Source organism: Cucurbita pepo, chromosome LG14, assembly GCF_002806865.2.
Source record: "Cucurbita pepo subsp. pepo cultivar mu-cu-16 chromosome LG14, ASM280686v2, whole genome shotgun sequence".
NCBI classification, from domain to species: domain Eukaryota; kingdom Viridiplantae; phylum Streptophyta; class Magnoliopsida; order Cucurbitales; family Cucurbitaceae; genus Cucurbita; species Cucurbita pepo.
In genome coordinates, this window is record NC_036651.1 from 2,082,985 (window position 1) to 2,107,028 (window position 24,044).

General features: G+C 37.2%; 4 protein-coding genes and 1 long non-coding RNA gene across 8 annotated transcripts in view; 2 read left to right on the forward strand and 3 right to left on the reverse strand.

Moving 5' to 3' along the window:
• The window catches only part of LOC111810389, a 10,375-nt gene extending 6,384 nt beyond the window's left edge, over positions 1–3,991 (forward strand). Inside the window, exons 5-7 of the mRNA XM_023697095.1 lie at positions 345–646; positions 1,866–2,716; positions 2,796–3,991. Of these exons, the coding sequence (XP_023552863.1) occupies positions 345–646; positions 1,866–2,716; positions 2,796–3,936 (2,294 nt within the window). The 3' untranslated portion in view covers positions 3,937–3,991. The remainder of the gene's footprint in view (positions 1–344; positions 647–1,865; positions 2,717–2,795) is intronic.
• Positions 3,992–6,842: 2,851 nt separating this feature from the next.
• LOC111810679 (muscle M-line assembly protein unc-89-like) lies at positions 6,843–9,345 on the forward strand. The gene has a single exon (XM_023697424.1). The coding sequence runs from the start codon at positions 7,114–7,116 to the stop codon at positions 9,316–9,318; it is 2,205 nt and encodes a 734-aa protein (XP_023553192.1). The 5' UTR covers positions 6,843–7,113; the 3' UTR covers positions 9,319–9,345.
• A 1,125-nt stretch (positions 9,346–10,470) lies between these two features.
• LOC111810672 lies at positions 10,471–12,377 on the reverse strand. The gene is made up of 2 exons (XR_002817430.1): positions 12,257–12,377; positions 10,471–10,741 (listed from the first exon to the last, which is right to left on the reverse strand). It is a non-coding gene; the product is annotated as an uncharacterized LOC111810672 (long non-coding RNA).
• A 1,772-nt stretch (positions 12,378–14,149) lies between these two features.
• Positions 14,150–16,717, reverse strand: LOC111809699. 4 transcript variants are annotated; one of them, XM_023696084.1, is made up of 3 exons: positions 16,581–16,717; positions 15,357–16,325; positions 14,150–14,981 (listed from the first exon to the last, which is right to left on the reverse strand). In XM_023696084.1, exons 2-3 carry the CDS (start codon positions 16,203–16,205, stop codon positions 14,595–14,597), a joined length of 1,236 nt encoding a protein of 411 aa, XP_023551852.1. In that variant the 5' UTR covers positions 16,206–16,325; positions 16,581–16,717; the 3' UTR covers positions 14,150–14,594. The 4 variants fall into 4 exon arrangements, with proteins under 4 accessions (XP_023551852.1, XP_023551850.1, XP_023551851.1 ...); XM_023696082.1 differs by having other exon boundaries at positions 15,357–16,511; XM_023696083.1 differs by lacking the exon at positions 16,581–16,717 and adding an exon at positions 16,415–16,504.
• Positions 16,718–18,641: 1,924 nt separating this feature from the next.
• Positions 18,642–23,796, reverse strand: LOC111810684 (reticulon-4-interacting protein 1, mitochondrial). The gene is made up of 7 exons (XM_023697430.1): positions 23,424–23,796; positions 22,789–23,016; positions 21,114–21,187; positions 20,850–21,009; positions 20,592–20,711; positions 20,400–20,508; positions 18,642–19,066 (listed from the first exon to the last, which is right to left on the reverse strand). The coding sequence occupies exons 1-7, from the start codon at positions 23,643–23,645 to the stop codon at positions 18,885–18,887; spliced, it is 1,095 nt and encodes a 364-aa protein (XP_023553198.1). The 5' UTR covers positions 23,646–23,796; the 3' UTR covers positions 18,642–18,884.
• Between the last annotated feature and the right edge of the window lie 248 nt (positions 23,797–24,044).

Below are 24,044 nucleotides of genomic sequence, written 5' to 3' on the forward strand. Positions count from 1 at the left end.
CCCCCCAAAAAAAAAGGTCACATGGAATCATTTACCTTTTAATATGTATAAATATTTTAATGAAAAAAATCAACTGTGGTTCCTAGTTTTCTGTACCTGAAGGAAAATAGGACTAGGAGTTAGTACAGAACGTAAATAAAGATGTTTTTGTGGGTAAGAATGTAAATGAAAGATATTGCATTGTATTGTCGGATGTTCTGTCTACTTTCTTCAGATGTTACTTGTCATGATATTGATGGTCCTGTTTCAAACTTTGATGCATGACATGTTGTGCTTTATAGTATTTGATTATTATGTGCATTACATTGGCTGCCTATGGTATTTAAAAATTATTTACACTACAGTGAATTGCTCTAGCATGGGATCGTGCCTTTTGTTCATGCCAAGAATTGATTTGTGGGCTATTGAATCACAAAATCAAACATCTGAGGAGTGCGGTTTCTTTCTGAATGAGGAACAGTACCCCAAGGATGGAATTATTGTCAAAGATGGTCTCCTTGGTGGAAGGGAAAACCATAGTTATTCAGACCAAAGCAAATCAACCAAGAGGACCGTATTTCAAGACGAATCTCTCTCTAGTGCTTCATATGCTTGGAGTTCATTTGTTGAGCAAGTTGAATCTCTATCTACACCCTTGATGATTTTGGTATGTTCTCTTTTTGTGGTTTTTTAATTGAGTTTACCTATCGTCCTGCCATGTTGTACTTGGACTACTTTCCTTCCCCTGTAATTTCTAATGCACTTCCAGTTTGCATCCCGTTAATATCTTTTTAGATGGAGCGAATGTCTTAGTAAGGCAAACACTATACGTAAGTGGGAAGAGATGATTGGAAGTCGATGTGAAGCCCAAGCTAGAGATAGGACCAAAAAAAAAAAAAAAAAAAAAAAANTCAAAGTATTTCTCAATAGATCACGTTGGAAATGGCCTTTTTGGCTGTCTATTTTGTTCCCTATTAAGTTGAAAAACTGAAAATATAATGCTAAATAGTGTAACCATAGAGGCTCCTTATTTCCATAGATTCCCTTGATATTTAATTCTGAATTCCTATTAAGTTGAAAAACGGAAAATATAATGCTAATTAGTGGAGCCATTGATGCTCCTTATTTCTTTAGCTTCCCTTGAGGGTTAATCCTGAGGTCCTTTTTTTCTTTTTCATAATTTTGGAAGATGTTACTCCTCTTTTTGATATTGGACTCAATGAAGGAAGCAGATCCATAAACATGGTGCAGAGAAACCAAAATGTATATATGATGATCTGACTAATAGTATTGATGATGCCGAACGGTTGAAATTATCCGTACACTTTATGATGTTTATAAGCTTTAGCCTCTTAAGGTCGTTAAAAGATGGCATGCCATGTATGTAATGATTGAAATTTAGAATGGTCTTTATTCTTAATAAACTTTTACAGTTTAGCCTGCTTCAGCTTCTATAGTTGTAATTTTGTTACTTTTTAAGGACTAGGAATTGCTTTAGAGTTTATGAGACTGGGGAAGTATTTTAGGATGTTACTGCTTGCTGAATGAGTTTATTAAGATGTAGTGACTGATTTATACATTACAATCCTGTTAACTTATGGTACCTGTAACCCAATGAGTGGTTGCTGTGTAAACTTGATCCCTAGTATCTGATATGTAGAACTTGCATCTGATTTGTGCATGGAATAGATAAGGGATCCATTGAAACACATGTTGTATGGTCAATTCCTTTTAAGAATGATTGACGTATCGAATAGTTAATTTATCCCGTTGTGTTCGTTTGTGGCATTCTAATAATCATGGAGATGAAATATAGTCTCTGATACTGTCTCCAATTCTCTAACAACTATAATTTCCATTGACTTTGATGGTTTTAATTGTGAAAGGCCACATCAGAAGTTCCATTTTTGCTACTTCCACAAGAGATAAGGCGGTTCTTCAGGAATGACTTGTCAATTTGTCGGCCAACTACTACAGAGCATTCAGTACCTAGATTCTCTGTGCAGATTGATGGAGGTTTTGACCATGACATGGTAATCAATCAGTCTGCTACAGAATTATCAAGGGACATACTGAAACTTCTTGTACATTTGATTCACCAAAAGTCCCACTCTAAAACATCTATTTGCACAAAGAACGAAATTTCTGTTACCCAAGATGAGAGTAATGCTGCAGATCAGCAAATAGATAAAGAAACTGCCAGCGAGCACACTGGAGAAAAGAAGTCCCCTGATGTGCCTTCTGTTAGAATTGTACCACTACCTGGCAGTAGAACCATGAGAGTGAAATCAAACTTGAGTTCAGTAATATCTACTTTTGGGTATCAAATTCTGCGATACCCCCATTTCGCCGAGCTCTGTTGGGTGACATCAAAATTGAAAGAAGGCCCCTCTGCAGATGTTAGTGGACCCTGGAAGGGATGGCCGTTCAATTCTTGTATCGTTCGCCCGATGAATGCTTTGGAGAAGGTAGCATCAAGCAGCACGAGTAATGGAAAATCTAAGGAAATTTCGGGTATGGTAAGAGGCTTGATTGCTGTTGGTTTATCAGCAATCAGAGGTGCCTACACATCATTAAGGAAAGTCTCCTTTGATGTGCGATTGGTACTCGACCTCTTAGTCGAACAGATAAATGCAAAAATTAATTCCGGGAAAGACCGGTATCAATATTTTCGCCTTCTATCACAAGTTGCGTACCTGGAAGATGTTGTTAATAGCTGGGTCTTCACTCTGCACAGGTACTATGATTTAACATGGTAATTTTTACTTCATTTTCAATGTGAACGCTCTTATTTAACGAAAAATTATTCCTTTCAGCTTGGAACAGGACTCGAAAAAAATTGAAACATCAACGAATCATGCTTCTGGTGGTAATGAGATTTCGTGTGAGAAAAACGAACCCATTACATCCAACGAGGGCTGTCTTACACATGAAATTCCAGAAGTCAGTTGTCAGGAACCTGTTGATGAGGAAGAAGTTGTACGTATTGATTCCTTGGTAGATGGTGATTTGAATCAGTCTAATTCCCAGGATACAACATTCATATCAGGAGGACATGGAGATGGGAATTTCTGCAGTAAGTCAGTCTCTAACCAGTCCCATGACATTGCTGCTGACGATGACGACCAGTTAACAGATAATATTCCACTGAATGAGACGACTGTTCTTGCACCGGATGATTTGGAGGACAATAGAAACGACACATCGGTTAAAGCGCCTTTAAATTTAGGAACGGAATCAGTTTTCGAGTTGGAAGATCATCATCTTCATCATCAAAATTCAAGTGAGGTATGTGCTGATGAAATCCCTAGCTGCACAAAACCCTGCAACTATAGTAATGGGTGTTGCACCTTAGAAAATGGTTGCAAATGTGATGGTTGTAAGCCCGACACAGACACGAATGACCGTGAAGTGAATGTTCACTCATCTCCCAGCAGAAGTGACCTCTCAACTAGCTCTGCACAAGTATGTTCTATTCGGTGCTGCACTGGTTGTTTAAACATCCTCTACGGTGCAACAAGAACCATTCTTCAGAATGAACTTGGATCGAATTGGAATAATTGGACTGCGGAGGACGTTCATGACATTGTTGCAGCGCTCTCAGTCGACCTTCTTGCAGCAGTAAGACGGGCATTTCTTGATGGAAACGACACTCGTGTATTTAACGATAGACGAAAGGCCTCAGACTCGAGAACTTGTGATTGCAAAAGTTGGAAAGACATGGTTTTTACGGCAGTGGAATGTATTTGTCACTGTGAGAAGGAAAGTTGGAGTGAAAAGGTAAGTCCCTCTCCTTGTTCTGATATGGGGCTTGAAACGAACTTTATATTCAGAGATGGTGTATTGGTTAGCCAAGATCCCAATAGGAATGTTCCGTTTCATTGTAAATTGGAGACTTTGTGCCTCTGTTCTCTTACAGAGTTGATAGTAATGGCAAATGAGCCTTTTAATGGATAATTACAACATTATCTCTTATTCTTACGTTTTCATGAATGTCGATCTTGTAATTTGAGACTCGAGCACTACTACAGATATCCGAAACGTATGTTGTAAAGGGTATAGGAGAGTCCGATGCTCGAGAGAACTCGGATGGATAGATGTTTGAGATGTCTTGATGAGATAATAGACACGTGGGCCAGTTCTCAATGGATGTGATCGAGTAAGCCAAGATGACCGATGTATCTCGAGACATAAGATGACATCATAATGCATGGATTGTGTTGTTAGGAACTAAGATGACAATGAGATGTGACGTGTTGCACACGATTGAACATGTATAAATGAACGGCGTGTTTGGCTGAACAAACTTGGATTCCCTACAAGTTGTATTCGATTGGCAAAGGTAAACTTCGCTGAGGTCCAACGAAACCACAAAGTCGGATGAAGAGGCTTGAGTTCTTGTCGTGAATGTGTCAAAATTACGACGACGCAGGTGGTAAGAAGTCTCAATTTTGAAGAAAATTGTATTTGTATTTATTTATTCCCAATGAAAGAAAAACAGCTGGTAAAAGGACCACGCGCTCCAATACGAGCGTGGTTAAGAGCAAACCTGAGCATCGTTCCATGGAGTGCACACGACGTCACGTGAGGCTTAGAGCTGCTTCTCTGTTTCCCTCTCGGCCCCCATGTGACCCCACTCCCAAAAAGCACATCAATTTCAACATATTTACAACTCTGCCACTTCATGGCCGAAAACGACCGGCGACAAAAGGGGGTGTCCAGAGCAAAAAAGGCAAACCCACGGCTGAAAATTGATATTTCCAATCCATTTATTTATTTATTTTTAATTTAAAAAAATTATTTATCTTTTTCCTCTTAATCCATATCTCTATTATCTGGCCACGTGTATCCAAGATTATGACCTTGTGTAATTTGCAAGGCTCTTTTTGTAATTTTCCTCTTTTTTATTTTATATTTTTTTATGAAATAAATATTATTACAAAAATATTAGATAGGATCATAGGTCGGGTTGAATCCCGCTCACAGTAAATTTCTTCAAACCAAACAACTCTTATAAAATAATGAAACTGACCCAACCATAAAATATTTAAATTCAGCTGTAAAACATTTATTATTTATTTTTTATAAAAATAAATTAATATTAATAGCTAAAACAATTATTTATTTATTTATTTATAAATATAAACTCAATTTTAACCTATATTGAATTAAATTTTTGGAGAACAAATAATAATAATAATAAAAACTATAAATATATGCCTTATCACAAATAAAAATAAATTTCAATTTTACCAAAGAAACTCTTACAATTCCATTTATAAAAAGTTCATATATAAAATAAATACAAAAATAAAAAATTAATTATTATTTTATTTTATTTTTTCCCTTTCAAAGTAAAAAAGAAAAAGGGAGCTTTGCTTTTACCAATTATTGAACTCAGCCCATCTCTTCTATCATTTTTTATTTTTATTTTTTACTTACTTTTTACTTTTATTATATATTTTTTTTATTAATGATAAATCAAACCCTCGATCTATATTCGTTACTCGTTAGATATAATGATTCTGATGTGTCGAATGAGACGGTTCATGAAAAAGAAAATTTTGAAGCAACTATTCGATAATCGTTAGCTGTAAATTAAAAAACTTGCACGTTCTCTAATAACGACAAAGTACAAATTTAAAGCGCTTTTATCGATTTTCCACTCTATTTGAAAAAACATTTTTATCAAAAGAGGCCAAAGTTTTTTTTTTTTTTTTTTTTTTTTTTTTTTTTTTTTTTTTTTTTTTTTTTTNGCTAAATAAGGACTAAAGTGATAAATTAAGTTTAGTACGGATAATTTTAATTTTGGTTGATGCTATTAATTAAAAATATTGCTATTTTTAAAAAAAATTCAACAATGATTTTTTAACTAAGTATTAATTGATTTTTTACCCATAGTCAAAAGTACAAGGACTTATTTAATATTTACTAAAGTTAAAAGGGCAGATTTGTAATTTAATCGTAGTTTTATTAGATTTGTAATTTAAATTATATTCAGGGTTAGATAACTATTATATATATATATATATATATATATACTTTTTAAATATTTAAATATATTTCTCTGTAATTATTCTGAAAATTAGTGGATTAATTTTTTAATTATCCACTTTTTTTTTTTTCCATAAAATTTTAAAACATGGGTACATTTTGTCTTTTTTGAATATAAATTAGGTCGAAAATTAACTTACGAAATTTCAAAATTACAAAAAAAAAAGGAAAAAAAGACANGGGCGAGAAGGGCTAAATAAGGACTAAAGTGATAAATTAAGTTTCTTCCTAATCATTTTAAATTTTGGTTGATGCTATTAATTAAAAATATTGCTATTTTTTTAAAAAAATCAACAATGATTTTTTAACTAAATATTAATACATTAATTGATTTTTTACCCATAGTCAAAAGTACAAGGACTTATTTAATATTTACTAAAGTTAAAAGGGCAGATTTGTAATTTAATCGTAGTTTTATTAGATTTGTAATTTAAATTATATTTAGGGTTAGATAACTATTATATATATATATATATATATATATACTTTTTAAATATTTAAATATATTTCTCTGTAATTATTCTGAAAATTAGTGGATTAATTTTTTAATTATCCACTTTTTTTTTTTTCCATAAAATTTTAAAACATGGGTACATTTTGTCTTTTTTGAATATAAATTAGGTCGAAAATTAACTTACGAAATTTCAAAATTACAAAAAAAAAAGGAAAAAAAGACAACCAAATAAATACCATTATCAAATTTGAGGAATTAAATATATAAAAATATAATAGTTAAAATGATATTTGAGGCCTATATTATTTTAGCAGGGTAATAAATTACTTTGTAATGGAAAATTTACCAAATTACCCCTGAAAATATTGGGGTAATTTTCAGCTAAGGAGAGTATATGCCAGCAAAATTAGAGTCGCATTTCCACTATTTAGAGACAGAACAGAGTTGATCCCATTAAAGCCCACTCTTTCTCTCTCTACTTTCTCTCTCTTCTGCAATCTGAAAAACCTTTCTTCTTCTTCTTCATCCAATGCCTTCAATCTTACTGTTTCTAAACCAAATCAAGCAACAAATCCTTCTTACAGATTCCCCATGGCCGCTGTTCACCGGTGAGATTCTCTGTTTTCATGGATTCTGACCGCCATTTTCGTACTACTAGCAGCAACAGTACCAGTTCCGCCGCCGCAGGCTCTAGCGAGCTCTTCATCTGCTTCACTTCTCGCTTCTCATCTTCTTCTTCTTCTGCCATGAAGATCTCTTCCAAGTGCCTTCTTAGCCCTGGCCGTGCCCGTGAAGGCCAAATCATCCTCTCTACTTCACTCAGCCGCCGTCTCAAATCCAGCGGCAGCCTCAAGGTCGGTCAGGCCTCGCCTGCGTTTCCTACCGGTGGGAAGAAGCGAGGATGCGCGTTCGATAATCCGGAGCCGTCGTCGCCGAAGGTCACTTGCATTGGACAGGTTAGGGTTAAGACTAAGAAGCAGGGAAGGAAGATGAGGGCTAGATCGCTGAAGCGGAGGACTAATTCGGAGGCGAGTTTTCGGAAATCGGAGAGTGTTGTTCAATCGTCGCAGATGAATGGTAATGATCAGCAATTCGTTGCGAATCAATCGTCGCGTCCTAATCTTCTTCGTCAGGACAGTATGAGTAATGGCGGAAACGGTTTCCAGCAGGAGCGGCATTCGCACCGGAGCCAGCGGTGGGTGCATTTGCCGTTCACAATTTGCGAGGCGCTTAGGGCTTTTGGTGCTGAACTCAACTGTTTCTTGCCGTGCCATTCGTCGTGTTCCAGCGATAGGGAGAGTAACAAGGAATCGAAGCCGGCGGGGAGGTCGGAGGAGGAGACCGAGAGTTCCTGCGGGAAAGTGTTTGCGCGGTGGTTGGTGGCGGTACAAGACAGAGACGGGAAGGGGAGGAAGATCGAACTAGTAGTTGGAGACGAAGAACCTCAAACGGAGAAGGAAAATGGAAGCCAGAGGCGGCATATTTTGGACGGAATGAATTTCAAAGACGAAAATGAAGTCGTTGAGAAAGAGGAATCGAGGATCAGCCTTTGCATTCCGCCGAAGAACGCTTTGCTGCTAATGAGGTGCAGATCTGATCCGGTGAAGGTGGCGGAGCTCGCGAAACGATTCTGTGAACCTCCTGCGCCACAACTGGAAGAACATGACAAGGAAGAACTAGACGAAGATCATGAAGAGAAGAAAACTACACAAAATGAAGCGAAAAGAGATGAATCTGTGCCTGTAAGTAAGGAAGACGACGAAGAAGAAAGAACAGTGAAGCTAAATCTGAAGCTTGAAAACGAGGAAGAAATCAATGAAGAATCTGTTTCCGATACTGAAAGAGGAGAAGAATCCACAGAAATGGCCACAGAAAACGAAATCGATGAGCAGAAATCAAACATTTCTATGATAAATCATCAGAGTCAAGAAGAAACAGCAGAAGACAGAATCGATCAAGATAATCAGCAAGAAACAATGGCGATCTCAAGAACAATTCCAATTCCGATTCAGAGCCACTGTGAATCTGAATTTGCTCAAGATGCAGAGAACCTGGAATCAGCCGAAGAAGACGAATCTAAGCGCGAACAAGACAACAGAACAGAGCAGAGAGAAGCATTTGAAGAAGACGAAAATGGCGAAAACCCTACTTCGGCGTCATTATCAGTAGAGACAGAACCAGTTTTAGACGAAACCGGAACTGAATTTGATGAGAATTGGGAAGAAGTAACAGAGACGACGACGGCGATTAAAGAGAAAGCGACGGATGAAGGAATCAGATCCGACACTCAAAACGACGACGAAATGATGGGTCCAGAGGCGGAGGACCAGTCAAAGGAGCGAGACACTCCGCCGCCGGAGCCGGAGAGAAAAACACAAACAGAATCACCTGTTCTTCCGGATTGCTTGCTGTTAATGATGTACGAGCCAAAGCTATCAATGGAGGTGTCGAAGGAGACATGGGTCTGCAGCACGGACTTCATAAGGTGCGTTCCAACGAGGGAGAAGAAGCCAGCCGGTCGAAACCCGCCGCCGCCACCGCCACCGAAGAAGCGGGAGAAGAAGCCGGCGGACAACACGCAGACGGCGGTGATCCAACCGGCGAGGTGGTCGTGTTCGTTTCCAGCGGCGGCGGCTGCGGCAACAATGATAGAACAGAAGAAGCTAGTGAGGGCCAAGGGTTACGAGCCGTTTGTTCTTACGAGGTGCAAGTCGGAGCCGATGAGGTCATCTTCTAACCTGGCGCCGGACGCTTGCTTTTGGAAGGACCGCAAGCTTGAGCCACATCGCCCAGCTACCTTCGGCGTCGGCGCGGCTGACGTTGGATTTTGACCATTTCACCCCTCAGTAAAAAAAAAATAAAAAGATAGAAAAAGAATAGGAATGTGTACAAATTGTGGTAAGAAATTTGTAATTTTGGCTAATTTTGGCTACTTTAGTTGATTTTGAATAATTTTTAAAAATAATTTAAATTTAAAAATAATAAGTTAACTATATATATATATCTTCATTAATTATAATAATATATCTTCATTAATTATAATAATGTATGTAGGTGACCTTTAATATTTAATATATTTGATTTTTTTTATATAGAAATAAATTGTGCGTATAAAATAGCATTTACATTGGAAAAGATTCCAAAAGTTTTCAAACTAACCCTTTTTCCGTGCTGCTTTGCTTTTGTCATTGTTGGTATCTTTATCTTAAGTTGTACATTTTTTAAAAGCAAGGAATTGTACTTTTTTTATTATTATTTTTTTTCTTTTTGAGGTTTATAATTTAATTTCCTTTTTAGCCCTTTCCGTATTTGTTGTTTTTGGGTTAAATGACCCTGTCTAGGGTTAAGCCTTGGGATTTGACGGCGGACTTAAAAAGCCACATACAGAAACGCTTGCATCCTCTGTATTACTGCGGCTTATGACACAAATTTAGCTAATGCTTATTCCTCAGATACCGTCATTGCTTCTTCTCCGAGAAAAGAAGTTCACGACCGATAGGTCTTCTACCTCCACGTGGCATTGCTCCGTCAGGCTTTCGCCCATTGCGGAAAATTCCTCACTGTTGCCTCCCGTAGGAGTCTGGGCCGTGTCTCAGTCCTAGTGTGACTGATCATCCTCTCGAACCAGAGTTTAGTTCTGATTTTTTTAATTTAAAATTGATCTAATATGTCTATGAACTTTGAATGTATATCTAATAGGTGTTTCATATATTCGAAAATTTTATATCTAATGAAACTCTATATCGAAGAAGTAAAAGACTTATTAGATATAAATTGAAAATTCAGGACTTGAACCTACTCCTCAATCCACTACAATAAGAGGTGTTTGGCCTTTTAGCTTGAACCGCACCATTACGAGTCCAAACCAAAGTTGAAGTGATTTGGACTCGTAACATTTGTTCGTCAAATCGGCTTCCTAAAGTTCAAAACTAAAAATAATTAATTTGAATGGGTTTCCAAAAGTGAAGATTTGTACTCAAAAGGAAGCAAAGTGTACAAACTTTGATGAAGGTTATCTCTTTTGAAAGAGAGGACAATAATAGATGTATAAAAATATGATACTCAACACCATAAGAGCAGCAGCAACTTTCAATGATTTCTATCTTTCTTTTAACATTCACTTCCATACCTCAGCTTTAATTAGGCTCTCTTCAAGCACACCATTGGCAATGGAAGTTCCTCAAGTTACTTACTTCTTCATGAATCATCTTATGAGTCCACCCATCATTTCCATAAAGCAAGCCACCTGCCTTCCTGCAAAACCATTGAGCTTAGCATCACCTATGGCACGAATTCTCTAGTTCGTGATTTAACTTGTAATAGTTCAAGCCCACCACGAGCAGATATTGTCTCTTTAGGTTTTCCCTACCAAGCTTCTCCTCAAAGTTTTTAAAACGCATTCCTCTCTCCAATCAAAGGGGGTCGATTGTGAGATCTCACGTCGGTTGAGGATGAAAACAAAACATTCTTGATAAGGGTGTGAAAACCTCTCTCTTGTAAACGCGTTTTAAAAACCTTGAGGCTGACGACGATACGTAGCGGGCAAAAGTGGACAATATCTTCTAGCGGTGGGCTAGGACTGTTACAAATGGTATCAAAGGCAAACATTGGGTAGTATGCCAGCGAGAACACTGGCCCCAAAGGAGGGTGGGTTGTGACATCCCACATTTATTGGGAAGGAACGAGTATCAGCAAGGACGTTGGGCCACGAAGGGAGGTGGATTGTGAGATCCCACATCAGTTAGGGAGGAGAACGAAACATTCTTTATAAGGGTATGAAAACCTCTTCCAGGCAGACACATTTTAAAAACCTTGAGGGGAAGCATGAAAGGAAAAAAACCCAAAAAAGACAATATCTGCTAGTGGTGGGCTAAGCCCGTTCATAACTCTCTACTAAAAAGGTGGACAACCAATTGTGCCAGTAGATTTATTTGGAGCTTTTGATATCCCAATAACAGAGAAATTTGGTTCAATGGACATAAAAACCGGCAGAGAATTCAGTGGACAACATTTTGCACAATGTTCATCTAAGGCTTTGTGTTAACAGAGCAGAAATATATTCTGCAGATACTGCCTTATTATATACTACTTTTTCTGAGTATTTTCATCTTACAATGATCACAGCTGACAGAGAGATACCAGAAATGAAGAAGAGCATTGTAAAAAATCACATGATCAAATTCAAGCAGATGACCTTTACAAATGGCTGCCAACACAATTCATAGGTTAGAGTATATACTTAAAAACCTGATCTACTCGAATCACCATAGGCCAATGGCTTTTAGATTTCAAGTCAATTCGGGTTTCCAGTGACTTGCAATGAGGCATGGAGATTTTGTTTTCAGTTCAACAATAACAGAGTGAGTATCAAAACATCAAGCTTTGAGATGTTAATTGGTGACCTTTTCCACTTAGCTATGTTCGGATTGGCGACAATCATGAAAAGTACTGCCACAAATAATTGTCCCCCACCCAATATTTTCAGCTTATTTGCAACTGACATGGCTTCGTCCTATAGAATTCATTAAACTAATCTACTTTCCCACTAGAACGAGAATACACAAAGATCATGCAAATCACAACAATTTCAATACAGAATTAAACCATTTAATGAACGACTTCACAATCGCAGGCAGCTTCTGTGAGGCATTTCTTCAAACACATAGCAGGCATAAAAAAAAAAAAAAAAGAATACAACAAAACCCCAATTCATTTCAAGACTCAAAATGGTGTAAGCGGAAGAGTTCAAAGAAATGTAGTAAATGGTACCAGCTGTTTGGCCGGCGAGCACGGCGGCGGAGGGAGCGAAAGAGGAAGATGGAGATAGCCTAGCTGGATTGCTTTGCTACTCTGCATGTTTGGAGATGTCCGTACCATGCATTTGATTTTCCAACTCTTCTCTCTATCCTACCTTTCTAAAAGTTTATATATATAATTATTTTTATTATTTTAAAAGTTTCTAACTATATATTTTGTAATTTTTTTCAAAAAAAACAAGAATATTTTTGAAACAAAAGGAAGAGTAGTGACGTCAATTCAAGCATAGCTCAGTGGATAAGACACTAATATTAACCCAATAACGAAAATATTTGAAATCCATTGAAATTTAAAGGCTAAACAAAACAATTTAAATAATATATATATATATATATATATGATTGATTAATTTGTGAAAAAATAAATAAAATTTTAGAAAATAAATAAACTCCTCTCATGGGCTAGTCATCTCAGGTACAAAATTTTCACTTTTTTATCCTTTTTGAGGAATAGCAGAGGATCAGAAGGCCCAATCTCCAATGCAAAAACACCTTCTCAATTTTGAAGCAAACTTTTNAAAAAACCCAAAAAAGACAATATCTGCTAGTGGTGGGCTAAGCCCGTTCATAACTCTCTACTAAAAAGGTGGACAACCAATTGTGCCAGTAGATTTATTTGGAGCTTTTGATATCCCAATAACAGAGAAATTTGGTTCAATGGACATAAAAACCGGCAGAGAATTCAGTGGACAACATTTTGCACAATGTTCATCTAAGGCTTTGTGTTAACAGAGCAGAAATATATTCTGCAGATACTGCCTTATTATATACTACTTTTTCTGAGTATTTTCATCTTACAATGATCACAGCTGACAGAGAGATACCAGAAATGAAGAAGAGCATTGTAAAAAATCACATGATCAAATTCAAGCAGATGACCTTTACAAATGGCTGCCAACACAATTCATAGGTTAGAGTATATACTTAAAAACCTGATCTACTCGAATCACCATAGGCCAATGGCTTTTAGATTTCAAGTCAATTCGGGTTTCCAGTGACTTGCAATGAGGCATGGAGATTTTGTTTTCAGTTCAACAATAACAGAGTGAGTATCAAAACATCAAGCTTTGAGATGTTAATTGGTGACCTTTTCCACTTAGCTATGTTCGGATTGGCGACAATCATGAAAAGTACTGCCACAAATAATTGTCCCCCACCCAATATTTTCAGCTTATTTGCAACTGACATGGCTTCGTCCTATAGAATTCATTAAACTAATCTACTTTCCCACTAGAACGAGAATACACAAAGATCATGCAAATCACAACAATTTCAATACAGAATTAAACCATTTAATGAACGACTTCACAATCGCAGGCAGCTTCTGTGAGGCATTTCTTCAAACACATAGCAGGCATAAAAAAAAAAAAAAAAAAAACAACAAAACCCCAATTCATTTCAAGACTCAAAATGGTGTAAGCGGAAGAGTTCAAAGAAATGTAGTAAATGGTACCAGCTGTTTGGCCGGCGAGCACGGCGGCGGAGGGAGCGAAAGAGGAAGATGGAGATAGCCTAGCTGGATTGCTTTGCTACTCTGCATGTTTGGAGATGTCCGTACCATGCATTTGATTTTCCAACTCTTCTCTCTATCCTACCTTTCTAAAAGTTTATATATATAATTATTTTTATTATTTTAAAAGTTTCTAACTATATATTTTGTAATTTTTTTCAAAAAAAACAAGAATATTTTTGAAACAAAAGGAAGAGTAGTGACGTCAATTCAAGCATAGCTCAGTGGATAAGACACTAATATTAACCCAATAACGAAAATATTTGAAATCCATTGAAATTTAAAGGCTAAACAAAACAATTTAAATAATATATATATATATATATATATGATTGATTAATTTGTGAAAAAATAAATAAAATTTTAGAAAATAAATAAACTCCTCTCATGGGCTAGTCATCTCAGGTACAAAATTTTCACTTTTTTATCCTTTTTGAGGAATAGCAGAGGATCAGAAGGCCCAATCTCCAATGCAAAAACACCTTCTCAATTTTGAAGCAAACTTTTTTGTAGCTTCAAATAGACCAACATGTTTGTAATTTTACAAACATTGCATTGAGAATTTGGACCTTTTTCTCTTTGTTTGGTGGCGAAAAGCGAGTTCTCAAAGCTCATTCAAACATGCAACGGTACTAACGGTGAGCTTGGACCGTTACAAAATGGTTCATTTGGGCTTCCCTCCGATCCAATTCCATTGAGTATTGAGTTTTGGGATGCTGCACAGCAATTTCAGCATATTTAGAGACAATGGGGGCTGTTTAAAAGCCCTCACTCATCATTTTTAGTGCACATTGGAAGCAACAGCTCTAGCCCAGAACTTGATTTGTTGTTTCATGTCTTCAGCAGATTTTCTACTGTCCCATTTTGGTATGGGAGGGAGGAGATGAGTTTGGAGCATCCAAGCTTCAGAAAGATAAGGTCTTCTTGTTCTTTCACTGTCTAATTCTTCCTCTTTTTTCTCTCTCAACCCTGGAATTATGTCAACCACTGTTGGGTTTATATCCTTTTTGTCAAATGTGAATCCCAAGTCCTTGAACCCTTGCAGTTCTTCTGATTCAAGCTCACTTTGGCTTCTTCTTTTCCTCATTTGGATGAGAAATTGGTGCCACATTCTGTCGCTGTTTGTCGGGATTCGACACGTCGGGAGGCTGAAGTTCTTTTCAAGAATCTGTGGTTAAGCACACCAAGTATTACTAAAAGAAGAAACGAACAGATGAAGCTTATTCTACTCATTCTAAACCTTCAACATTTTGTAGAATCTTCACATAAGTATCCACAAGAACAGATGAAGCTTATTCTACTCATTCCACCCTTTATGCTATGTCAAATCAATGTAATCTTTTCACAATCACATCAAGAAACGAACAAATGTTTGAATTCAAGACTTCTTGCTATGATACTATGTTATACTATCCTTCAAGATAATTTGATCTTTTCAATATATTCATGACATGAAATCTTAACCATGGGCAAGTTCTAATATAATTCAAAAACACATGAAGAACGATATGAGAGTTGAAACAGAACAATATGTTTGCAATACCTCTTGTCTTGTGGGAAAGAATTCAGAAAGGTTCGGTTGAATGGAGTTTCTGATTCTAGCAGCAGCTTCCTTCTCTCCAAATTCCTTTTCTCTGCCTATAAATGGTGGCAAAGATGGCGTTCTTAGCAGATTGCCATTCCGTGGTTTCCTTGCGGATTTGCTCTTTCGAGTGCTACCACTTTCTTTGCTGCGAGTTCCCTCTTCTTTCCTCTCTACATATGGTGGTTTGGCTGGTTTTTGAAGCAACCCATGTTCTATTAATGGCTTGGAATCATTCCCTTTCTCTTGAATACCTTGTTCTCGTTCCACACGGGACGGTAACGAAGGCATCCGGAGTAGACTCCGACATTTACCACCACCATATCCCGGCGAAACATTGATATCCATAGCAGATAAGCAGGCATTATCAGCAGGACTTTCTACAAGAACATCATGCTCTGCTAATGACCTAGAACCACTTCCTTTCTCTTGAATTCCTTCCTCTCGGTCCACACGGGACGGTAACGACGGTGTCCGAAGGAGACTCCTATGTTTACGACCACCATTTCCAATCGAAACATTCATATCCAAAGAAGATGAGCAAACATTATCAGCAGGCGTTTCTACAAGAACATCATGCTCTGATAATGGCCTAGAACCACTTCCTTTATCTCGAATTCCTTCCTCGGACTGTAACGACGGTGTTCGAAGGAGACTCCTATGTTTACCACCACCATTTCCAATCGAAACATCCATATCCAAAGCAGACGAGCAAACATTATCAGCAGGAGTTTCAACAAGCACATCATGCTCCAACAATGGCCTAGAACCACTTCCTTTCTCTCGAATTCCCTCCCCTCCTAGATCCATACGTGACGGTAACGACGGTGTTCGAAGCAGATTCCGACGCACCCCACCACCATTAGGCAGCGAAACATCCCCATCCAAATCAGATGAGCAGAGATTAGCAGCAGGACTTTCATCAAACACCTGATGGGCAACATTAGAAAGACAAGGATCAGAACGGGAGGTAGACATCCGGGGGTTCCTCCAAGTAAGGAGATTATCAAAGAACCAACAGAGCTCTAAACGATCCAAAGCTTCATCAATGAGCGGGACATCGCTTGAAGGAGAAGATTGAAGAGAGGCATTGATTGGGTCCATGGATGGTGGGCACTGCAAAGATTGACCAAAAGGGGAAATGATAAAAAAGGGAAGAAAGGGAGAGATTGAGGAAATGGGTACCTGGGAAATGGAGTGGCCATCAAGCTTTCTTCTGAAAACGCCATTATATGATTAGGATGAACAGAGAAGAAAGCCATGTGAGATTTGAGTAACATGCGCTGTCTTTTGATCTCCACCCACAATTCATATTATATATGTGCGTTGTAACAGTATTTTGTGTTGGATGGAATATTTTTGCTTCTCATATTATTATACTAAAAATAAATAAATAAAAATTAGTTTCAAATTAAATTAAATTAAATAGATCTCTAAATTTTTTAAAAAATATTAAATAAATTTATAAATAAGTTCTTCAACTAATTTTAATTTTTTATTTTTATTTTGTTTCTAATAAATTTATGTCTATCAATCTATCCAACACAAAATTTCAGCTTTAAAAAAGTCGCTCCCACATTGGTGGTTGGGGAGGAGAACAAACCACCATTTATAAGTAAGGGTGTGGAAACCTTCCTCGCTCCCACATTGGTTGGTGGTTGGGGAGGAGAACAAACCACCATTTATAAGTAAGGGTGTGGAAACCTTCCTCGCTCCCACATTGGTTGGGGAGGAGAACAAACCACCATTTATAAGGGTGTGCAAACATTCCCCTAGTAAACACGTTTTAAAGCCTTGAGGGGAAGCCCGAAAAAGAAAGTCCGGAAGTAAACACATTTTAAAGCCTTGAGGGAAAGCCTGAAAAAGAAAGCCCAAAGAGAACAATATTTGCTAGCAGTGGATCTGAGCCGTTACAGTTCGATAAATCAATTCATTTTTAAAAATTTACAAAATACCGAGAAAAATATTATGTCTATAACCCATTTTTTATTTTTATTTTTTGTTGGTTAAAAATATTTTTTTTTATTTTTCGAGTCAGATCTCGACAAATCTCTAAACAATCTTCTTCTTTCGTTTAAGCAAGCGGAAACATATTATAATGAAACGTTTTCTTCACGATTTTCTACGCCCAATGATTTAAGTAGGTATTAGAATGCATCTAATTTTCAACGACACATCGAATTTCAGTGTTCGAGAATGATGAAGATTATTATTGACGTATATATAATATATATTTTGTTGTTAGATGCAAAAATTTCATAATATAATCTCTAGAATGGAGAATAAATAAAAGGAAGCATTGAAGGCCTACAGCCATAGAAGGCAAGAAGACAGGTTAATTACAGCACATTCCCATGTGAGGCCTCCTCTCATTGTGCAAACAACCTTATCCATCTCAATATTTTTCTACACCGTTATTTTCTTATTCATACCATTGGAAAAAAAATTTAAGACGTTCATACAATAAACGCTAAACAATATACATTTAATTCCTAACCTTTTATGTTCTCGTACTTTTGTCAAATAGGTCTAGAGATGTTCACACGGTGGAGATGAAGAACAGAGGAGTTGGTGAGAGACCGGCTTAGACAACTATTCGACAAACAGACCGTAGTTGTATAAATGCTTCAAAGTCAACAATGCAACAAAAGTATGAACCTATTGACTACGCTCCTGAACCTATTCATTATCGATCTCATGGTGGCCACTACCCGACTTAACGAATCACTTTCAAGCCTCGTCTTCGTACATTTCCAGCCCCATTTAAGTTAATAAAGACAAATCTCTCTTTATTTCTCTTATTCTCAATTTCAAATGGGGATTCGAAGTAGCGCCCTTCCAAACATATATAACAGCTAAACATTTGTAATGCCCCAAAAACCCACTACTAGCAGATATTGTCTATTTTCGGGCGTTTCCTCAAGGTTTTTAAAACGCGTCTACAAGGGAGAGGTTTCCACACCCTTATAGAGGGTGTTTCATTCTCCTCCCCAATCGATGTAGGATCTCACAATCCACCCCCCTTCAAGGCCCAACGTCCTCGCTGGCACTCATTTCCTTCTCCAGTCGTTACAAAACCTCTTCGACGGACCTCTCTGAATACAGACTCAACAAACATCAACATGGCATAGCTATACACTTTCCCTTTGTTATTATTCCAATGCAGCTATTTCTTAGCATTCCATTGCCATCATAAACAACATGACAGTACTAGGAAGAACCATTATTATGTAGGAATTGCAACAATAGGAGAGGTAACAATGAAATTTCTTATTCATGATTGAGAAATCTAGAAAAAAAAGGTATATGTCAAATACGTTCTCAAACTTTTACAGGCTGCAAACTAAATCTCTAGCGTGGTTAAAATTTTCACATCCTGTAAAGTTCCAAAGCAATTTCGATGCTAAAAGCTGAGGAAATTATTTACAGGATTTAATGCAGTTGAGCCAACAAATCAAGTATACATGAAGTGTTTGGAAGGAGTTTTCATCAATCAAGTTCTAGCACCACTTTACCTGGAATGATGTTCTTATCCTTTGCCTCATGAGCCTCCCTTACTTGTGTGATTGGAAATGTTTTCTCAACCGGTATCTTTAGCTTTCCAGCTTCACATAGCCTCCTGATCTCGTCTAAACCTTCAGAATCCGCTCTCATGTACGTCCACCAGTACTCTAAAACAACAGAAGGAACAACAGAAGCAAAATGAAAGTTCATTAAACAACAGGAACATAATATTGGAGCCATATATTTGTTTTAATTTCGATGCTTGAATTCACCTTGAGGCATTGGATGGCACTATTTGAATTTAGAAAACTATATTTGCACTGAAAAATGTGCACAAACAGACAAATATAGCTTTCAGATAAGCGATTGAAGTGCATCTAGCATATGTTGTAACCATAAAATATTTCCTAGTCAAAGGGATTGGAACTAAGAACTAGAGAACATGATACAGATCAAAGTAGAAATTGCTATTCAACAGAGGTTCCAGACTTGGGGAGATTTCGGGACCTCCCAATCTCTCCTACTAATCAACTCTACCACCCCTTACACTGCAAGCCACATGGCCTCTCTTTGAAGGGTGATAAATTGGAGGGATATTAAATTACCTTCTGCTTTTCGAGAATCGGAGCAAGGAAAAGCTCCATTCATGTTTTATGGATATATATATTTTCCAACCTCACATATATCATTCCAAAGCAAGCTTTTAACATGAACTGGGAAACACAGCAATCATCTTACTTGTTACCACCAATGCATTGGTCAAAAGTAATCCTTTTCTGTGAGATCTCACGTCGGTTGGAGAGGACAACGATGCATTACTTATAAGAGTGTGGAAATCTCTCCCTACCAGACGCATTTTAAAACCTTGAGGAGAAGCCCAGAAGGGAAAACCCAAAGAGGACAATATCTACTAGCGGTTTTTAGCTGTTATAAATGGTATCAGAGCCAAACACTGGGCAGTGTGCCAACGAGGACGTTGGGCCTCTAAAGGGGATGGATGGTGAGATCTCACATCGGATGGAGAGGGGAAAGAAGCATTTCTTATAAGAGTGTGGAAACCTCTTCCTACCAGACCCATTTTAAAATATTGTGAAAAAGCTCAAAGAGGACAATATTTGCTAGTAGTGGGCTTGGGTTGTTACATTTTCCAAAACAAATGAAGGTCCGTAAATCTATGCCAACCTCATAAGATTGTCCTGGTATTCATAATCCAGGTCCAACATGGATTGCAGTAGGACCGTTCAACTTCTACAAGGGCTTAAAAAACTTTATTATAAAAACTTGCTATTCTAACAATTTAAGCTCAAGAATATAATTTAAAGAGGGAAAAGAAGCGGAAACTTATGCACGTGAAACCAGGAGTTGTTTATAATATGGAATATTACTGGGAAAATTCAAGCAGGAGGAGGGATCACCATTCAAAAATGTAACTGGACAGTTCTAATATTATCTTTAAGCAGATTATATACTAGGAGAAATATACAAACTTTTGATTATTACCAATTCCATGAGAGCATCTGTACTGTAACTGTTTCTGCAACAGTATGCTTGTAGCAATAGGAAGCCCGAGAACTAGCCCGTATCTATCAGTCAATGATGCAGCCTCGCCCTAAACAAACAGCAATTAGAAGCCTGAATTTCAAGAACACTTCAATTACTTCACGAAATACGGGTTAGCTTATAGCTCTATACCTGAAGTGTCATATAGTGTCCACCTCTATTCAAAAGATGGATGCCAATTCTTTCTGTATCTGGCACACCAATTGTATCCAAAACGGCATCAAATTTCCCCTTTAGTGTGAATTCAATGCCCTATAAACATTCATGTAAAAAAAATCACTCAATCTCCCAGCTTCTAAATGCAAACTAACCATTGCAATCCAATGACAATGTCGAGTCAGGTAAAATAAAAATGGTGAGGTCCAGATCGGCTAGTGTATGAATCATCACCTCAGTAGTATAGTCAACTGCTTGCTCAGCACCTGCTGCCAGTAATTTATCGATACTTTGACTTCCACAAGTAGTTGCAACATGGCAGCCTGAAGCAACTGATATCTGAACAGCAGCATAACCTACAGCTCCTCCACCGCCAATTACTAATACCCGTTGCCTGCCACCAAAGGAGATTTAATGTTAGAAAATGTGTCAAAAGGATATCATAAATCAATAAAATTTAAATGTGTGCCTTACTGGAGAAGAACAAAGTTAACATACCCCTCTTTGATTCTAGCAGTACTCTTTAGAGCCCGCCATGCAGTCAGTGCAGCAAAAGGAATGGCACTGGCTTCCTGACAGAGAAAAAGAAATACAAAATGAAGTAAAAATATCAGGGAAGATTTTTTTTTTTTTTTCCTCTAAATTAGGTAGGACTGCTTGTCCTTTCATAAGCGAATCGTTTCTGTTATAAGAATATGAGGCTGGAAAGCTATGTAAAACGAAAAACCAAATAACTAAATACAATCTAGTTTTAGTGGGAGAGTACTACCAGGTTTAGCTAAGTAATAATCTAACACAAACTTATGTTACCTGGTCAACATATTTAATGATTAATTACATGCCCTAGTATCCCTTTTAACAAAACCCTGTCCCGACGACTGTTAAATTTTGAAGTCAAAATTTTCAATTACAATATTTGCTAAGAACCATAATCCTAGTGTTAACGAGTAATTAATTCCAATTATACATAATTATTTCATTACTTAGTTGATATTTTCTTTAGATGGAAGGACAGTTCTGGTGACAAGGACAAAGTCACAAAAAAAAAATCTCTAAAATTATTTCAATCTTAGACCTTGGCATACATGATAGTTTTGAATCCAATTCCTACAGAAAGAAGATATTTGTTTTCCTTATTAATAACCAGCTCCAATTCTCTTATGAATCTTCCATTATTGGGTTAGCTTACAGTTCTCATGCTTCTAGCCATTCATGTGCCATTATGAAATGATAAAAGTTGGATAAGAATCTATAACAAACTAAAGGACCCTTTGTGTTTGACAACAATTTAACGAATAAAAATTTCTTTGATCAATCATAGACATTTAGATGATAGGTTACATCCTTGTGTATCAAAGCAATGTTCCCAACTAAGCCGAATGGGGTGACAATCAACAAAGGCAGAAAAGCTATGATGACAAAGATTGCAAAAACAAGCTTCACCAAGCTTGATATCAGAAAGTGAATAACAAACCTCTAGGGTATCATTTATGCACAATTAGAAAGGAAAAATTATGGAAACGTGTTATTTGTATCCGAAACAAATTTAGAAAATATAAAACAAATCCTAAGCATTCAAGAGGCTTAGTTCTCTCTGAAACGACCCAAGCCCACCGTTAGCAGATATTGTCCTCTTTGGCTTTCCCTTTCGAGCTTTCCCCTCAAGGTTTTTAAAATGCATATGTTAGGGAGAGATTTCCACACTCTTATAAAAGATGTTTCGTTCTCCTCCCCAACCGATGTGGGATCTCACAATCCACCCCCTTCGAGGCTCAACGTCCCGTTCTCCTACCCAACCAATGTGGGATCTCACACTCTCCCACCAATCATCATTCCATATTGCCTAATCTATAACTCTCCTAAACTAACACTATTTATAACTGTATTCACTCTTACAAACTTTCAAGTTAATGATTTACAAGACCCTATCAAGATTCGTAACATTTTCCTCTGCTTTGATAGGCAAATAAATTTAAGTCTCGAGAGTTACATCTGGATTTAACAAACAAATCTGCCACATAAAAGTCAGAAGAAGAAACAAGAATAGTAGAAACTACCTTGATTAGGATGGCCAAACAATCATAGTAGAACAATTGATTAGAACAATAATATGCACAACATCAAGAGAATTAAGGAATCTTCAGCAAAAATCACGAAGCACTTCATTGATTACCACATGCGTAAATGATCCTGGCTTAGCACTTAATTCATCTGCTGAAAGTATTGCGTAATCAGCGTAAGTACCCCTCACAGCAGTTGGATGCAAAGCACCAAAAACTTCTTCTCCAACACTTACTGAACGAACCGAAGAACCAACAGCCGCAACTTCACCACTGATATCACGGCCCAAAATGACCGGTAAGAGTGGTTCAAAGATTGAGCGACCATAACCCGATCGCATCTGGGAAACAATAAAACCCAAAAATTAAAATACATTTAAGTTTCAATTTCAACCATAAAGAAAACCAAAACATGATTCAAATGGGAAGCCATGACCACTCAATATCACATTCAACAATCAAACAGTCAAATTCTTGTAGTTTTCTTCATCTAATTGACTAAATCTTGAGATGCTCCATGGATGAAAAACCTTCTAAGGATGACTTGGTAGCTTACTAGCATTACTTAACCAAAAAAACAAGAAATAAAAAGTTCATCTCGAGTCAAATAAAAATGAGAACAGCCACTTCGCTATAAACAAATCACCAAGAACAGCGAAATTTAGAAACAAACACTCAATCTAACAGCCTTGAAGACAACCAGTTCTAAGACAGGAAGACAATAAGAAGTAAGGCAAAGAAATCTGACTCGGGTATCAAGCGGGTTGATGGAAACAGCACGCGCGCGGACGAGAACTTCATCAGGCTTGAGACTGGGGACCTCAACGTCGGGGCGGAGCTGGAGCACCTCCGGACCACCAAAGTGGGGCAAGACCACGGCCCTGCAAGTGGTGACGATGGTTCTAAACCCAGCAAGAAATGGCGATCCATGTTCGAATTTAGAGGTCCGACATCGCAGTAGAGCTCGCATTGTTGCTTGAGATCAAATTGAATCAGAGCATTCGCGAAATGGAGAGAGAATCAGATTTGGCCGAAGAGAGAGAGGAAGGTGGACGTGTCTGAATTTCCATCCGCGCAGTTATGGAGAAATGGGTTTATGAGAGCTTGCCACCAGAACCAACTCAAGAACCTCAACCCTTTTTTCTTTTTATTATTATTATTATTATTATTTATTATTCTTTTTATTAAATTTTTATTTAGATTAAATATAGAATTTTGTCCATTTTTAATATCTCAATTTTTAGAAAAATGAAAATTGCCATTGTTTGAATTTGTAAGGATTGTTTTTTATTATATAAATAATTGAAAAAAAATTATCATTTTAATTATTGATGATTCATTAATAAATTTATAGATTAAATAATAAAAC

What these genes read in the sequence shown, in the direction of transcription:
- LOC111810684 (XM_023697430.1), bottom strand. Translation starts at nt 23,645, where the DNA reads ATGCGAGCTCTACTGCGATGTCGGACCTCTAAATTCGAACATGGATCG. An exon ending in CAGGATCATTTACGCATGTG is followed by an intron (nt 21,188 to 22,788) that starts GTAATCAATGAA and finishes TTTCTCTGTCAG; the next exon opens with GAAGCCAGTGCCATTCCTTT. An exon ending in CAGATGCTCTCATGGAATTG is followed by an intron (nt 19,067 to 20,399) that starts GTAATAATCAAA and finishes CTGTTGTTTTAG; the next exon opens with AGTACTGGTGGACGTACATG.
- LOC111809699 (XM_023696082.1), bottom strand. Translation starts at nt 16,499, where the DNA reads ATGGACCCAATCAATGCCTCTCTTCAATCTTCTCCTTCAAGCGATGTC. An exon ending in TCTTTCCCACAAGACAAGAG is followed by an intron (nt 14,982 to 15,356) that starts GTATTGCAAACA and finishes GCTTAACCACAG; the next exon opens with ATTCTTGAAAAGAACTTCAG.
- LOC111810679 (XM_023697424.1), top strand. Translation starts at nt 7,114, where the DNA reads ATGGATTCTGACCGCCATTTTCGTACTACTAGCAGCAACAGTACCAGT.